The 17229-nt window shown below is 38.4% G+C and overlaps 1 protein-coding gene and 1 long non-coding RNA gene across 11 annotated transcripts in view; one reads left to right on the top strand and one right to left on the bottom strand.

Annotated features, from left to right (window-relative positions):
* LOC107966977 (uncharacterized) overlaps window positions 1–8370 on the bottom strand; it is a 29755-nt gene extending 21385 nt beyond the window's left edge. For 3 of the 6 annotated variants that reach the window (XR_001707051.4, XR_008547798.2, XR_001707050.4), the window contains exons 1-4: window positions 7633–7787; window positions 2213–2275; window positions 1878–2007; window positions 1225–1321 (exon numbers count right to left, since the gene is read on the bottom strand). This is a non-coding gene — a long non-coding RNA (uncharacterized LOC107966977). Of the gene's footprint in view, window positions 1–1224; window positions 1322–1877; window positions 2008–2212; window positions 2276–7632 lie in introns of all 6 variants that reach the window. The other 3 variants (XR_008547800.2, XR_010153693.1, XR_008547801.2) reach the window with 3 other exon arrangements.
* The window catches only part of UBE2U (ubiquitin conjugating enzyme E2 U), a 64244-nt gene continuing 54324 nt past the window's right edge, over window positions 7310–17229 (top strand). Inside the window, exons 1-4 of one of the 5 annotated variants that reach the window (XR_010153692.1) lie at window positions 7310–8446; window positions 9973–10054; window positions 11109–11201; window positions 15054–15151. Coding sequence is in view for 4 of the 5 variants with exons in the window: in XM_024346305.3 (XP_024202073.1) it covers window positions 8381–8446; window positions 9973–10054; window positions 11109–11201; window positions 15054–15151 (339 nt within the window). In the remaining variant the exon portion in view is untranslated. The remainder of the gene's footprint in view (window positions 8447–9972; window positions 10055–11108; window positions 11202–15053; window positions 15152–17229) is intronic. The other 4 variants (XM_016919843.3, XM_024346305.3, XM_016919846.3 and 1 more) reach the window with 4 other exon arrangements.

Below are 17229 nucleotides of genomic sequence, written 5' to 3'. Positions count from 1 at the left end.
CATCTCCCTTCAGTCCACCCCTAATAAACATAAACTAAGTAAAACAGATTCAAGACACATCCCTAAGCCATCCCTAAACCATATGTCATCCCTTAAACCCCCTCTTCCAAGATGATTGCCATCTCAAAGTCTCTCCATCGTCCAATTCCATATTTACCCTTGGGGGCAACTGAGAGCACTGTAAAAAGGTATATTAAACTGATATATATGAAAAGAGCCTAGAATAATTACATCTTTTAAACACCTGTATACACACACTGAATAGTCACAAATAGATGTTATTGAATGCAGTATCACTCAACAATTGAGATTCTCATGTGGGGAAATGAATGGAGAGCTGATTTTTCTAAAACACTTCAGTGCATGTAAAGCACACAAGCAGGCACTGCTTTCCTTCATCACAGACACCTCTAGAATCATCTCCTAACACAATTCTGAGCAAGATTTTTTATAACATTGATCACGGGCTTTGGGCACCAGCCTGCCATGGAAACCAAATTGGGTGCCTGTAAATACCAAGCTCCCAAAACAAGTAAACAGCTCTTGCCGAGTTGTTTACACAATTCCCACTCTAAAAAGGTCCTTGATGCCCAAGTTAGTCCCTGCTGGTTTGCCAGGGACTGTCCCAGTTTTAGCACTGAAAAGTTCTTTGTCTCAGGCAAACCAAGAGTGTTGGTCACCCTAGCTAAAGCAGAGACAGCAAACTAAAAACCGGTTAAGTATTGATTCTGAATTCCTCCCAGTAAACACAAATACAGATACAAATAATGATTAAGTGGCCCCTGCATGTCAGGTGCCTTACAGAGAGAGGCCTAATTATTTTGTAATTAACACACTTCTGAAAATGTGGGGGAGTGTACAACTCCAACTTTAAAAAGAGGAACCAAGCATTTCTTGAGCCAAGGCTTTTATAAGCTAAAATAAAATGTTTAAATGAGAAATTTCAGGAATTCAAGTCAGTGAACTATGCTGCCCACCTCTTTCTTCCTGTTTGATCTTTGAAGATTAGCATTCAGTATTTTTCATGACATTTATATTGAGGAAGGAATATAAGATTATTAAAAGCAGAGAAACTCAATATTGGGAACTCACATCAAAAGGTCTTCAAGACAAAGAAGAGATCATAGGATTTGAAACTAGAGTTACTAGAAGCATGTGTGCTGCACTTCATTTTCTAGTTAACAGCATAACCTACGTCAAAATATGATTTAAAACACTTCTCACAGCTGAGTTGACATTTGGCAATCCCCAGCCTTCTTTTGCTCTCGAGGATGGGGGTTCAAATCCACACGACGTTAGCACTTTGTACTGCTACATATTCCTGGTGGAGGAGGAAAACAGTTTAAGTAAAATGAAAACATCTGTTTGAGTCCTGAGGGAAAGAATTATTTTTACATAGAGGGGAGAGGATGCCTGGTTGTTAAAGCTGGAGTCAGCCTCAGTAACATTACAAAAGGGAAATAGTTACACTGTCAGTTGCCTTGCCTTGCTCACTTGCCTTGCTCACTTGCCTGGCTCACTCTGTCAGTCTGATCTGGGCATGGCTTGACTAGATTCTCTGTGCAGGGTCTTACAAGGTATTGGCTGGGTTCTGCTGTGATCTGGAATTCAGGTCCTTTTCCTAGCTCATGTGGTTGTGGCAAAATTCAGTTCCTTGGAACTCTAGGACTAAGGCCCCAATTCTCTTGCTGGCTGTCAGCCAGTGGTCACTCTCAGCGCTTGCAGGCTACCGACATTCCTTGCCATGTGGCCCCTTCCATTTCCAAAGCTAGCAACAGACAGTCTCCCTTACATAGAATCCCTCTCATGCTTTGAGTCACTGACTTCAGTAAGGGCCTAGTCCCATTTAAGGGCTCACCTGATTAGGTCAGGCTTACCCAGAATAATCTCCCTTTCTTCAAGTCGAATGTGCCATATAACTTAATCACAGCAGTAAAATCCATCATCTTCACAGTCCTGAGGATTGTACAGCAAGTAGGGATCCTGGAGGTCATCTTAGAATCCTGCCTACCATAAAAATACAATGCAAGATTTTTCTTTTCAAACTTGTAGTTCTATTTTTAGGGGGAAGGACTGGGAGAGAAATTCCAAGAAAGCATATAGTAGGACTTAATTAAATCTACTTTCCCTTAAAGGTACAAATTTACTAAAAGTTAACATCTTAAAATTATTTTTATAAATAATAATAGTTGGTATTTTCTGAGCTACATACAGCGTATGATAAGTGTATTCATAAGTTGCAGAGGTCAAACTCAGTTCTCAAGGGATTTACAATCTAAAAGAGAAGATAGGATACACATTTAGTTAACAGATATGTATTTGGGCACTGTTTTAATTTTTTTAAGTTTTCAGACTTTGTTTCACAGGGATCAACATGGAAATGTACTGGAGTTAGTAATGCCGTGCCCAGCCTCCCCACAGCCTTCTTTATCTGATCCTGCTCCTAAGAGGACTGGGCTGGGGCTGGAGAAGGGATGGGGCTTTGCAGTTTAAGGCATTTCTGGCTTCAGAGCCATCCCTGCCGCCCCTCCACTTGCCCCTTGACCTTGGTCAGACACTGGCTGGCCCCTGGTTATTCTGAGACAAGGACAACCATCACTGACACTGAAGGGAGGGTTTGCAGTGAGGCAGCCCTCTGCCGCTCTCTGCCAAGATTAGAAGGATGAGACCCACCACTCCAGGGGTCAAATAAAATCAACACATGAAGAACACGGCTGGTGGCCAGGCCCAGATACCCAGGCAGGCAGCAGAGATTATTAACCCCACGGTACAGTGGGCTCCTCTTGGGGACTCCTCACAGGGCCTGGGGTGTGGCAGAGGGACAGAGCCATGTCCAGGGTGGCTGGGTGGCTGGGCAGGGCCAGCTGAGGGGCAGGGTACCCAGACTGGCCCTGGTCTGGCCTCTGCTTGCCAGCAGCCTGGGGCTGGCGCAGGCAGCACGGGGAGGGACGTAGAGCTGCCCAGCAGTAACATTGTTTCTAAGTCACAGTATTGGCACAGGAGGCTCAGGCAGGGCCAGGCCCTGGGGTCCAGCCAGCCTGGGAGAAGGCCAGCCACGGATGGGCACTATTTTATACAGCAGTGGTCTGGCTTTCTTGGGTTTACATTTTAACGGCAGGTAGAAATGCAGCCACAAATAGTTAACAAAAACAAAAATAACAGCCGGACAAAAATATTCTCACAGCTATTGAGAGTAGCAATAATTTACTGAAGGCCGGAGAGCTCACTTAGTAGAACATGAGATACTTGTGAGGCAGAGTAGCTTAGTGGCTAAAAGTATGGACTCAGGTTTGCATCCTGGCTCTGTTGCATTCCAGCTGTGCAACCTTGGGCAAATCATCCAGTGTCTCTGTGCCTTGGTTTTCCTTATCTGTAAATTAGAATCTTAAGAGTACCTACTGTACAGAGTTATTAGTGAGGATGAAATTAATTCCCATAGAGCACTTAGAACAGCATGCTCAGCACACGGAAAGTGCAGGTGTTGGCTATTACTTACTCTATGCCAGGTGTGACTGAGTCATTGGCAGGGATTATATCTTTTAATCCTCATAATGATCCTGCAAAGTAAGTATTACTATTGGCCACAAATTACAGATGAGAACATTGTAGGCACAGGGAAGCTAAGTAACTTCTTCAAGACTATCTTTACAGGTTAATAAGACACAGAACAGAACCCAGGTCTGCCTTGAAGGCACACTCTATTTATCAACAGACTTACTAATAAATTAATGCAGTGGAAGGACTGAAGATGGGGATTTATTTTCCCAATTGAGTTGGTTTGTCTAACCCACAACCAAACACAACAAAGCTGATGAACAAGGCAGAGAAAGACAACGTTCAGGAGTGAGAAGTGACAAGAAGATTATGACAGCAATAATATCATGTATGTGAAAAGTTTACTAAAACTAACATTTGTTGTAATAAATGGAAGGTGATGCCATGCAGAGAAAATATTTTCAGATGGGCCTCTCCTTATAAATTTCCAATTTTGAGTGACTCAGATGGCTGAACAGCTGATGCTATTAGTTTTCAGCTCCTGCTGCTGTAATATTAATTGTAGGAGGCAAACCTAGCCAGTTGCTACACAGATGCTAGATGCTAGGTACACACACACACGTACATACACACACACACACGCACACATGCACACACGCATGCACAGGATAAGATATGCTATGACTGCGCCAAGGCACTCCAGCCTAAGCAACAGAGGAAAACTCTCTAAAAAACAAAAAGATAGAGAGAAAAAATACAAGATGCTGGCCAGCCAGTGAGTGTATCTGTGATCTTGTTTAGTTAGCATCTCCAAACACAACAGTGCCAAACCCTCACATTGGCAGGAAGCTTTTTATTTCTCAAAAACTTCATTCCCAAAATATTTCTGGAAACCTTAACCTGTTTGTCCCCTCAGCCCCTCCGGGTGTGGGACCTTCATAAGTGTCTTTCCCTTCCTTTTTGGTGTCCTGGGGATTTTGCTTATAAAAGGTGCCTTGGCTGAAGCTCTGCAGCCCCTTCTGCTCTGGTGGCTCTTGCTCTCAGGGGTGCTTCTGATTCATTGTCTACTCTGTCACTGTCCTTCAGACTTTAGCCTCCTATGTGTCATGGACCTGGCTGAGCTTCTCTACATCACCCAGCTCTTCACATCTCTGCAACCCTCTTCCTTTGCTTACGCCTAGTTCTTTCATGGAAGGTCACTCTCCTGGCCCCAAAACTTTCTATTCTGCTAAGTTCAATTCAATCAGAATATACTGATACCTCCTCTGAGCCAGGTGCTTGGTTCTGGGAATGCAGCAATGAATAAACAGGTCTCCATGGCCTTAAGAACTTATATTCTAGTGAGTGAGAAAACCCCATAAACAAATAGTTTCAAAATAATGTGGTGATAATATACAAAGATGAACCCAGGTCAAATGAGAACACAACCCATTCTGGCAGTTCAGGATGGCTCCAAGGAGGCATTTATGTCTTTCAGGATGTGTTAACAGTTTTTAATTAGACTTAAAAAGAGGAAGAAAGGTCAGGGAGAAAAGATGATGAGCCTAGGCAAGATGGGTACATACAGGAAAAAGATAATGCAGTTTAATGGAGCGGGTACTTCAAGTACGAAGCAGAGTGAGCGTCAATAAAAGTAGGGATAAATAGGAAAATATTATGGAATGCTCTGCTTTGCCATGTTAAGAAACTTTGATTTAATTCTGTAGTGTGTGGTTTATCAAGTAAGAAAAAAAGTTCATTTGCATACACATACAAATGTAGAGACGGACTCATATAAAGTTGCCCGTGATTTCAGCCATCCCACCTACATCCCTGGAAGTAAATCCACATGTTGAAGATGGGATAGGTTGGGATGAAGGGGAATCCCTCAAAGTATTTTAAGTAGAGAATTTCATGATCACATGTTAGTTTAAATACATTACTATCAAGTTTCATGACAAGCAAGTCTGGAGTCAGGGAGTACAATACAAAGATGTTCTGTATCTAGGCAAGAGATGACAAGGTTACGAAATTGAGCATTATTGGTAAGGCTTGAGAAGAAGCTAAGACAACAGCATGTCTTGTGAGTCATGAGGAAGAGGAAGAGTCATGAGGAAGAGGGGAGGAGTCAGAGATAACTTCAAATTTCCAACTGGGACAGAAGCTTGGTTGAGAGAAACAGTAATGAGTTGATTTTTGGACATTTGAGTTTGAAATGTGTTTGGGACAAGACAGCTGGGTGACAACCAGGCATTTGGATATAAATTAGTAGGTATACTAGTCAGAAGTCCCAAGAAGAGGTCAAAGCTAGTAATATAGGTTTGTTGTGGGGGGAGTCATATGAATATCTTCCAACTTGATTTTCATTGTGCTTAAGTATCATATAAATGCCATCTTCTAAAAATTCACAACAAAAAATGTTTTTCTTTACCTTAATTTTCTTTTACTTTACTTACTTTTATCTTTCTTTTACTTTAACATAATTTTCCCTAGAATGAAATTCTAAACAAAAGATGGAGGATTCTTATTGTATGACATGATGACTATAGTTAATAAAAATGTGTTGTATCCTTGAAAATAGATAAGAATAGATTTTAGGTTTCCTCAGCATATGAGGTAATGCTTATGTTAATTAGCTCAATTTAGCCATTCCATAACATATACATATTTCAAAATATCATGTTTTCCATGATAAATAAATAAATATTTTTTTTAAATACAAAAGATTCTGAATTCATTATCACAATAATCCATTAGGGTGGGAGAAAGGATTGTGGGACCACAGTGATATGGACAAACCTAGTTACGATCTCCAAATTGGGCCTATTCCCTTCTCACTGAAGTAGCCCTTTACTCACTTTCACCTGACATTTCCAGTCCTACGCAAGCCCATGTTGAAATCTGATGGGCTGGAAAGAAGGGCCAAAATATTCAATCCCAGATCCTGTTGATGTTTTCACAGGAAAAAAATCCTTTCTATTTAGTTTTAGGAAACATAGAATAATAGCATTTTATTGTGTCAACATTTTAGTACAGTTAATATGTTGTTGGTGATTTCCAAGCTACCATACCTGGAGGTGAAATTTACTGTGGGATCCTTCCAAGCGGTCCCCCCCACAATTCATTCTTCGTAGAGCAGCCAGAGTAATCAAGTAAATATAAATCAGAGCATGACACTCTCCTGTTTAAACCCATTAAATGGATTCCCATAGCTATTCAAATAAAGCCCAAACTTCCTACTGTATAGTGCCCCATCTTTATCACACCCCTCCCAGGCTCCTCCACAACCTCCCTGACCTTCCCTTGTTCCCTTTTCAAGACAAGCTCTTTCCTCACTCAAAAATATCTTGTTTTCCTCTTCCTAGAACTCTCTGCCCTCAATATTTCATGTAGCAGGCTCCTTCTCATCTTTCATGTATGAGTTCAAAACCCCATTCCTTACAGAGGCATTTCCTGACTACCATTTCTAATCCTTAATGATCTACCCCAATCTCTATCATGGTACTGTTTTATTATTGTCCACATAACGTTTATCACCATCTGAAATCACGATTTTTGTTTTGCATACTTGTTTATTGTATGTTGGAGCCATAAAGACATTTACTTCATTTGAATCTTTCAAGTAAAAAAAAAGTATTTAATACATATTTGTAAAATGAATGGACTAAATGAACATCCGGATTCCATAAAATTAGTAAGTAAAAAGTAAAAAAAGAAAGTATTCTGAACAAAGATGCCAGGCTCTGTAGTTGGCGCTGGCAATGGAACCGTGTCTTTCAGTAGTTCCCACTCTGGTGAAGATAATAGACAATTGTGATGCCGTATGGCAAATGTTAACTAGGAGGCAAATAGAAGGTCCTGTGGGATCACAAAAGAAAGGATCCCTTAAAGAGTCGTTAAAATCTGAAGGATGAGTGAGTGAAGGGGAAATGAGGGCTGAAGGGGTGGAAGGAATGTGGTAAACGCCTAGGTAGAAGGAACAGCAGGTGCGAAACTGTGCGGGAAGAGATGGGAATCAGAGAAATTTTAAGCAGTTCCCTGTTCCTGGAGCACTTTCCCAGGGTGATTGTAGGATTTGATGACATAATAGCATGCACACTACTGTGAATGGTAACTCGCCATGTAAGTTAAGATATTGTTATGCAGACCTGTACCTACCAGTCACTTACTATATCTTTTGATATTCAAAGAAAAAGGAAGGATAATTTCGAAGAGGGACTTCGTGGGACGGCTTCTGTGACTTACACGCTGGGTCCTGGGACCTCATCCCATCCTCTAGTTTTGTACAGTCCATGTTCGTGGCCTGAGAAGGCGTGGTGTTGCCTTGACCACGAATCTCATTGGCCTTTCAAAGGGGAAACTGTTGTAGGATTGGCTGTGGAGATAGCAAGAGGCCTGCCCCCTGTCGCTGATTGGGTGAGAGCGGCCAACCCCCTGCCTCCGTCTCTTGGCGGCCCCACGCGGGCCTGTAGCTTGGCAACCGATTTGCTTCCTCCGGTGCGTGGCTGCTGGGTTGCACCTGTGTAGCGGAGACAACCTGCTAGGACCTTAATAGGCGTACACCGCTCACTCCCACTCACGCGCTGACGACATGGGCTTGTCTCCGTTGCTCATCCAAGTTTGTCTTGAGACTGGGCTGTGAGCTGACACTGCAGTGAAACGCCGCAGATGAGGAAGTGCCCAAGTCTTCCTTCGGGAAGTTCTCGTTTAGAGGAGTCAGGAGAAAAAGTCATTGTTATATCCCAAATTTAGAAGCCACTTATCTTGGTACCGTTCTGAGGTTCTAGAAAGCAAGTAACTTCTATCAGTTTACTAAGTGTGGGAAAGTGACCCATAACTTCAAACATCTGCCTCAGAGTAAACCTGAGGCATTTGGGGACAAGTGTCAGACCCTCCGCTGCCTATCATGCACGGCAGAGCTTACCTCTTGCTGCACAGAGACTTCTGTGATCTCAAGGAGAACAATTATAAGGTAAGTACTGGGCACGTGGAGGGATGTGTTTCATTGTGCAATAATTTTTAAGAGGCAGTTTAACCCATTTTATTCTATAAGTCGTAATTTAGTTAAACCTGATTTGCCACTACAGTATTGTTATTTAATAAATCCATTTCACTGAAGTAATGTGTTTCATATTAATAACAATTATTATTACTTCAAAATAATAATGCTTAACAATATTGAACATATTATGCAGAGTAATTTATGTGGATCTAGGCACTGAATATCAGGGTCTGTCATGTAGTTAGTGACTAGTAGGTGCAGACTTATGCTCATTAATTATAATACTATACAATAAGTAGTATTTCATTTTACCTACCAAAAACCTAAGCCTCAGAAATATTCTGTAAAGATTTTGTCCCATGATTCCATTACAGGGTTTTCGGACTTCAAAACCCTAGTTCTTAATTCCTGTGTTCGTTCCACTGCTTACTGTCTGGTGCACTTTTACCAGCATAACACATAAATTCCTTCCCTTTATAGTTTTAACACAAAAGAAGCAATGTCCTTGGCCTTAAACGCCACCAATGAAGTTATCAGTGTCCATGGGTGCCACAGACTGATTTACGGAAAATGAAAAATGGAAGAGGGGGCGAAGAGGGAGTGCTTAAGAGAAAAAATAGAAAGAAAGCTGTCCATGAAAGGTATAGAGTGCTTCCCACAGTTGCTTCAGGTGTAGTTCAGTGGCATTGTTCAGTTTTTACGTCTGCTATAAAAGTACTGCCTTCACTGGAGATGTTAGGAACAATTATGCAGTCCAACAGCAAACATTCCAGGGGCATGGACCTAACATTTGATATTGTTTCTGCTCATCCTGAGCTTTGTAGTTCTCTGTTGAAAGAGAATCCAATGAAGGAATATATAAATATAGATAATAGAGAGACAGTGCTCACCCGGACAAGCACTAACATACTCAATAACTATGTGGGTGCTCAGAAGTGTTTTTATGTGTTTGTAAGTGTGTTACTTAACGTAATTCATAAGGTTTTCTATGAAATACATTCTTGTCCCTCCATTGGAACAACTCCTCAAGTATAGGAAAACTTTGCTTTTATATACAAGCGTAATTTTGGATTTTTTCCTAATGAAAATGTTCCCACTTCATGCCTTTCATATAGCATTCATATAGCTCTAAAATGTTTTGAAGAAACATGCGCTTTCCAACTATTTCTTTCTTTTAAAATTTGAATCTTAAATTGGTTATTGATTTACACATACAGTATATAAGTCACACATCCTAATCTTGACTTTCTAGTCCCACTTGTGATTTCTACACTTATGATTTATTTTTATTTACTATTGCATATGTTTTCTGGGATCTATATTAACTTCTGTGTAATAAGACATATAACACTTTCCCAGAGCAGCAAATAAATAAACTTATCAAGGAAAGAAAATTAAGAGTTTTTAGAATTCAGTGTGACCTGGTATATGATTTTCAAAACTTCAATAAATACTTAATAAGTTTCATCTGATTTAATTTTGTTTTTAACTTCAAGGGTATCACTGCTAGGCCTGTAAGTGAAGATATGATGGAATGGGAAGTCGAAATTGAAGGTCTACAGAATTCAGTTTGGCAGGGTTTGTATTTTCAAAACCAATCTATTTTTTAAAAAAGTCTTTATACCATTATTAGCCCATCCTCTTTTTATGTAGGATAAGGTCGCATTATATAAATTTCCTGAAATTCTTCTTCGTATGCATAAGTTTGCATTATACCAGTTGTCTAAAATTCTAAAAATATTCCCATTATTTTTTCATTTATGACTCTTTTGCCATGTGTCAACATAGATGGAAATTTGGGGTATTTTTCTTTATGCCAAATCTTAATTTTATTACATTTTTAAGAAGCAGACACAATAAAGCATATCAACTGAGAATATCTTCTGTCTTCCATGAGATCAGGGAATAACTATCAAAATTCCTATTGGCTTCAAAATCCCACAGTTAATTCTCATTTTTTCCTTTATGATTTTCCCCCAAATTTTCATAAATCAAAAAATCTCAAGAACATTAAGCCACTATAAACTTTAACGATCATGTTTTCTTTCAATTGTGGATTAGTAAGATAGATTCCTTGAGTGAGGTAGGGGAGAAAAACACATCAGCTGATAATTACAATAAACTATACGTTATTATGGATTTTGAACAGAATGCTAAAGAGGAAGAGGATTAGTTAATTATGCCTGAGGGAGTCAGGAATGTCTTCCCAAGGAGATCACATTTGAGTTGAGTCCTGAAGAATGTGTAAGAGTCTGCCAGGTTCAGAAGAAGGAGAAGGAAATTCGGGCAGAGTAAACAGCGCAGCAAAGACTTGTAGACAAGAAAGGGTGTAGCAGATTCTGGGAACGTGAGTTCAGTCAATACGAGATACAACAGAGGCAGTGGATGTTAGGGGGACAAAGGTAGTAGATGGAAAGGACTAGTGGGAAAGAGACTGAAAACGTATGATTATAATAGATTGTGAAGTGTCTGTTATACTATCCAGAGGAGTCTGTGCACTCTATGAATTAATTTACTTAAAAATAAAACTGTGGAAAGACTAAACCGTAGAGAGAAACTCCAGTGTTAATCAGGTTACAGTTAATCAATACAACATGACACTTTAGTAAAAATGTTTATTTCTATATTATAGGTTTAGTCTTCCAACTGACAATACATTTTACATCGGAGTACAACTATGCTCCCCCAGTTGTGAAATTTATCACAATTCCTTTTCATCCAAATGGTAAGAACTAAATGACATTTTTATCATTAGAGGCTTTGTCCCTATTATCCTTGTTTCTTATAATAATCATTTTTCTTTTTAAGAACTTTATTATGATTCTAAAAGTAAGAACTCTCATTGGGGAAAATATGAAAAGGCTGGAAAAATTAGCAATCACCTTAAATCCTAATGCAAAGAGAAAATACTGTCAACATTTTGCCAAATTTATTTTCCTTTTTTCTAAGTATGAATTTTTTCTATACAGTTGAGGTATTATGCATGAAGTTTTGCCTCTAGGTTTTTAATTTTATTTATTTTATGGTGTTTTTTTTGAGACAGAGTCTCTCTCTGTCACCCAGGCTGGAATGCAGTGGTGTGATCTCGACTCACTGCAACCTTCACCTCCCAGGTTCAATCGACTCTCCTGCCTCAGCCTCCCCAGTAGCTGGGACTACAGGCATGCACCACCACACCTGGCTAGTTTTTGTATTTTTAGCAGAGATGGGGTTTCACCATGTTGGCCAAGCTGGTCTTGAACTCCTGACCATCCGCCCGCTTTGGCCTCCCAAAATGCTGGGATTACAGCTGTGAACCACTGCGCCTGGCCTAGGTTTTTAATTTTAAAACTATATGTCTTTTTTCTGCATTACTAAACAGTCTTCAAAAGATCATCTTAAATGGTTCAACAATACACTTAACCATTTCTGTATTGTTCAATATTTTAGTTGGATCTAATTTTTCATTATTATAAAAAAATGATGCACTGGACAGATTAACTTTTTTTAAATAAAAGGTAAGTTAGATTGCTACTTAAAGTTATACACAAAACCAATTCCTGAAGGATCAAAAATCTAAAAATTTTAAATGCTGGAAAAGAAGGAAATCTAATAGAATTTTTATGGGCTTGGTGAGGAAGACGTTTCTCAGCATGATAAAACCCAGTAACTGTATGGAAAATATGACACATTAAACTGCAAAACCTGTTAAAACTTCTCTACGGCCCAGGACATTATACTCAGAGGTCAAAGACACTGACTTTTGCAAACTGAGGGAAAATATTTGCAATGCATGTAACAGAATATGTATATCATATGAAGAACACTTGTCAATCAATAAAAAAAGAACATAAAGCAATTAAAAAATGGAGAAAGGCTATAAACAAACACTGGATAGAATAAACAACAAAAATAAACATAAAAAGATTATCAATCTCACTACTAAGAAAATAAAAGCAAATTAAAACAAAAAGTATTGTTATTTATCACATATTCATAAAATGTCAAAATATAACATACATATTTAGTAGGCATGGGCAGACATTGTTCCTCTGATATAATCATGACCTTTTGAGGAAGTAGTGTGACAGTTTCTAATCAGGTATAATATGCATATATCCCTAAATTCCCATAGTACCATGTTTATAAACGATTCTGTAGAAATATTAGCACAAGTGTGCAAGAGTGTGTTATATTTAAAGATGTTTATTCCCACCAGGCTCAGTGGCTTATGCCTGTTATCCCAGTACTTTGGGTGGTCGGTGGGGAGTATTGCTTGGGTCCAGGAGTTTGACACCAGCCTGGGCAACATAGTGAGACCTGTCTCTACAGAAAATAAAAAAAATTAGCTTGGCATGGTAGCATGTGCCTGTAGTCCCAGCTACTTCAGGTCTGAGGTAGGAGGATTGCTTGAGCCCAGGAGGTCGAGGCTGCAGTGAGCCATGACTGTGCCATTGCACTCCAGCCTGGGCAACAGAACAAGACACTGTCTCAAAAAAAAAAAAAGATGTTTATTCCCAACAGCAATGTTAGAAATAGGAAAAATGGAAATAACTTCAATCTCCATTAACATAGGAATTTTAAGTGAAATATCCTACAGTTACGTGTATTGCTTCTAAACAGAACGAGGAAGGTCTACGAACCTTTTAGGTCTAGATCATTGCTATATCCTTAGAATCTTCACTGCCTGGCATATAGTAGGTATTCAGATATTTTTTGAATAAATATTTGTGTCCAGAAATATGTTGAAAATACATTGTTAAGTGAAAAAATACATTGAACAATAAAATGTAAAATATATTCCCATTTAATAAACACACACATATGGGTGTGTATACATATATGTGTTTGTGTGTATATTTGTATAGACCAACTGGTAATATTGGTCTTGAATAGTAGAATTAGTAGGCAGGGGAACATTCATATTTTACATTAGATTTTTTATGTTTTTTTCCCTAGTACATTATTTTATTGTAATTAAAACCTATTTTTGGTATCTATAACACAAAATTAATTACATACATGTGCCTTTATTTGTTTAAAATAGTTAGAATTATTGGATTAAATTCAATGGGGGGAGGTATTCTTGTCCCCTAGTCCTCATCCCTCCCACTTCCATAAAGTAGAGGGAACTTTAGTCTCTAGGAGGGAAGGTAAAGGAAAACTTGTGACTGCTCTTTTTTTTCCCCCATCACTCCTCCTAGAAGTCACTTATCTGATTAGGGAGATTAAGGAAAGCATTGAGCATATGTGGCCCAGAACTTGCTCAACACTCTCTCCTTCTAACCATACTGGGTACAGTCTCTTTTGCTCCAGGCAGGAAACTTAGGCAGGCCTTCGGTTTGGGAGTTAAGTTTAAATCAGGGGGACTTTTGTGGAGCCTGATTAAAGCCATTCATCAAGTGCGTTCTCCATTTCAGTCTTATGTGCAATGAAGCTGACGTTTTTACTTCCACCTTTCAATACTTTGATCTATTTTATAATTACATATGAACTTGAGGGGAGAGAAGGGTTATTTACTAGCTTTCAACCCCCGCCCCCGCCCGCCCCGCAAAAGATGGCTATGTACAGTTTTAAGTCTTTATATAAAAAGCCAAATTGCCTTTCGGTGGTATTTGTACTCCTACCAAAAAGTACATATAAAGTTCTTATTTTAGCACCTTCCAATTCTGGCCATTGAAACTTTGAAGAAAATTTTTTTGCCAATTTGGTAAGAGTCTTGCTATTATTTTAATAAGCACTTCTTTGAATACTTGAGAAGTAAACATTTCCCACATTTGTTGATTCTTATTTTGTGACTCGTATGATACAATTGACAATGCTATCACATTGTCCTAGATGTTGCAAATATTTCCTCTAATTTGTCATTAATTTTCAACTTTGTTTATGCTGTTTTTTCACATCTGGGATTTAGAGATTTTTATGATTTAAAATAAATCTATATTTAAGATCTATTAATCTTGTCCTTTGAGGTTTTTGCAGTTGTCTTTCATCTTAGATGATCCTTTCCCAAAAGAAAATCAAATAGTCATTTTAAGTTTCTTCTAGTCATTCTACAGTTTTATTTTTCTTATTTAACTCTATTATTTTTTCAAACACTAAATTACTTAACTGTGTTAGGGCATATGCCAAGCTCCTGTACATCTTTCCAACTTAATATAACAGGCCAGTGCTGGAGGGAAGTTGTGCCCATCCTCAATGTGAAGATTCCATTTCTGGGACTAAGGCATTTACTGTTTGTCACCATTTCCAGTCTGGGGGAAGGGGGAAGAAAAGAAGGAAAGCCAGCTTCTTTTAAAAAATGACCCAGAAATTGCACACTTATCCTTATGTCCCACAACAAAAACTTAGTCACAAGGCCACATCTTGCTAAAGGAGAGGATAGGAAAAACTGTAGGGGCACCTATGTATTCAGCTAAAACAACATGGTAATGGGTGGGAACCAGGGATGGGTATAGTGCTTCTCAGTACAGAGAGAAGAACTAGGAAAAAGGAAGAGTAAATGCAGATAATTTTTCTGGCTTATCATTTTGATGTTTGTAAGTTTTAAATAATAATTTATTATAAATGCAAATATTAATGTATTATTTTAATACAGTAGACCCACACACTGGTCAGCCCTGTATAGACTTTTTGGACAACCCTGAGAAGTGGAATACAAACTATACATTGAGCAGCATCTTACTTGCCCTACAGGTAAGAATGGATTTCATATAATCCTCTCTTTAATACTTTTAATTACCCTAATTATTCAAACTACAAAGATTAAAATATACAATGCATATTTAAGTGTTTAAAGAATTTGAGAAGTTTATTTAAATCCATACTTCTATATGAAGGCTACAAAGTGGAACTTACTTAAATTATAAAAACTATTATTTAAAGTGAAATTGATAGTTAAGGCCCCTCAAGACCAAAGAATACATATCTTATAAAAGAATAAAATAATTATTTAGATGGTTTCAATTCTGAAAATATAACCTTAGGTTTTCTTTTGGTTCCTAACTTCACTTCCTGATGTTGAGCAAGCCTTTTAGATCTTTCTTCATTTATGGACCTTGCCTTCCTGAGAGAGGTGGATCAAATGACTACAGCTTAAAATGTTCACTTTTGTTTTTTTGTTTCTGACAGTGCTAGTTAGCTACTTTCTGTCCCAATAGTATTCACATCAAACCCAGTGAACAATTTATACCAAGGATTTTCTCCTCTCCTCAGATGCCTGTTTCTCAAATGCCACCTTTACCACTGGACCCATGGTCCTTAGAAGCATACCTCAGTGTTGTGCTATTTCTTTTCTTTTCTTTTTTTCTTTTTGAGACAGGATCTTGCTCTGTCACCCAGGCTAGAGTGCAATGGCACAATCCTGGCTCACTGCAGCCTCAACCTCCTGGGCTCAAGTGATCCTCCCACCTCAGCCTCTCAAGTAGCTGGGACCACCGGCATGCCCTACCATGGATGGCTAATTTTTTAAATTTTCTGTAGAGACGGGGTCTCACTGTGTTGCTCAGGTTGGCCTCAAACTCCTGGGCTCAAGCGATCCTCCCACCTCAGCCTCCCAAAATGCTGGAATTACAGGCAAGAGCCACCACATCCACCCAGTGTTGTGTTATTTCTGGTCCTTAAAAATGCCTCCTTTCTCATCTAATGCTAAAATGAATTATTTCAGTGAACTTGCTTTGACCTCTTAGAGCTAGCTTAGCAATAATCTATCCAGGACCTACTTATCACTAATAATATCTGAAGATAAATAATTACATTTTGATTATCTAGAATACTTAGAATATAAAATACTCTGGCATAATTGAGTTTTTAAATATAGAATTATAATATAAATTGCATTTCTTCTATTTCTTGTATTTGAAAATAAATAAAATAATACTTTCCTGGCTAGTCATCTTAGCATACTAAGTAAAATATAATCTTTAGGAAAGATTCAATGTTCAGTTCATTCATTCATTCTACAAATATGTATTGAGGATCTACTTGTGTGAGGTTGTGTTCTAGGAAAGAGACATTTGAGCAAAAATTTTAAGGGAGTGAGTGAGTGTGATATGCAGAAATCTGGGGTTAATCCTTTGGATTCCTTTAAACTGAGACATATTCTGATCTCATCCACCTAAACTAGAGTCTGCCCTAAGAATAGCAAAATGATCCCAAAATGTAATGAGTAAGGGCAAACCAGAATGAACTGGTGAAAATTTTGAATTGCAGAATAATTTGATAAAAGGAAAATCTGGGGCTCTGAGTTAGCTTGCTTGGCTTCACATCCTGGTTCTGCCACTTGATACCTTTGTATCATTGGACAAATTTTTCCACTTCTCAATGTCTCAATTTCTTCATCAGTAAAATGGGGCTGTTGTTACCTCATGTAACCTGTGAGGAGGAAATTAATTAATGTGTGTAAAGAATTCGGAACTGTGCCTGGTCCAAGAAAATAACTCAATAGTTAATACAGGTCGAGTATTTCTTATCTGAAATGCTTAGGAATTGGAAATTTTTCCAATTTTTGAATATTTGCATTACATATACTTACCATTTGAGCATCCCAAATTTGAAAATTTGAAATCTGAAATACTCCAGTGAGCATTTCCTTTGCACATCATGTCGGTCCTCAAAAAGTTTTGAATTTTGGGGTATTTAGGATTTCAGACTTTCAGATTTAGGATGCTGAACCTCTAGTTAGTTAACATTATGATTGTTCTTACTATTAAAGAGTAATGCAAAGTGACACCAAAGTGTTGCCAAATATATCATGGAAAGCCAGTAGATAACAC

The sequence above is a fragment of the Pan troglodytes genome, chromosome 1 (genome assembly GCF_028858775.2).
Source record: "Pan troglodytes isolate AG18354 chromosome 1, NHGRI_mPanTro3-v2.0_pri, whole genome shotgun sequence".
NCBI classification, from domain to species: Eukaryota; Metazoa; Chordata; class Mammalia; order Primates; family Hominidae; genus Pan; species Pan troglodytes.
Note: the sequence above shows the minus strand (reverse complement) of the source record. Positions and strands in the feature narration are given on the sequence as shown.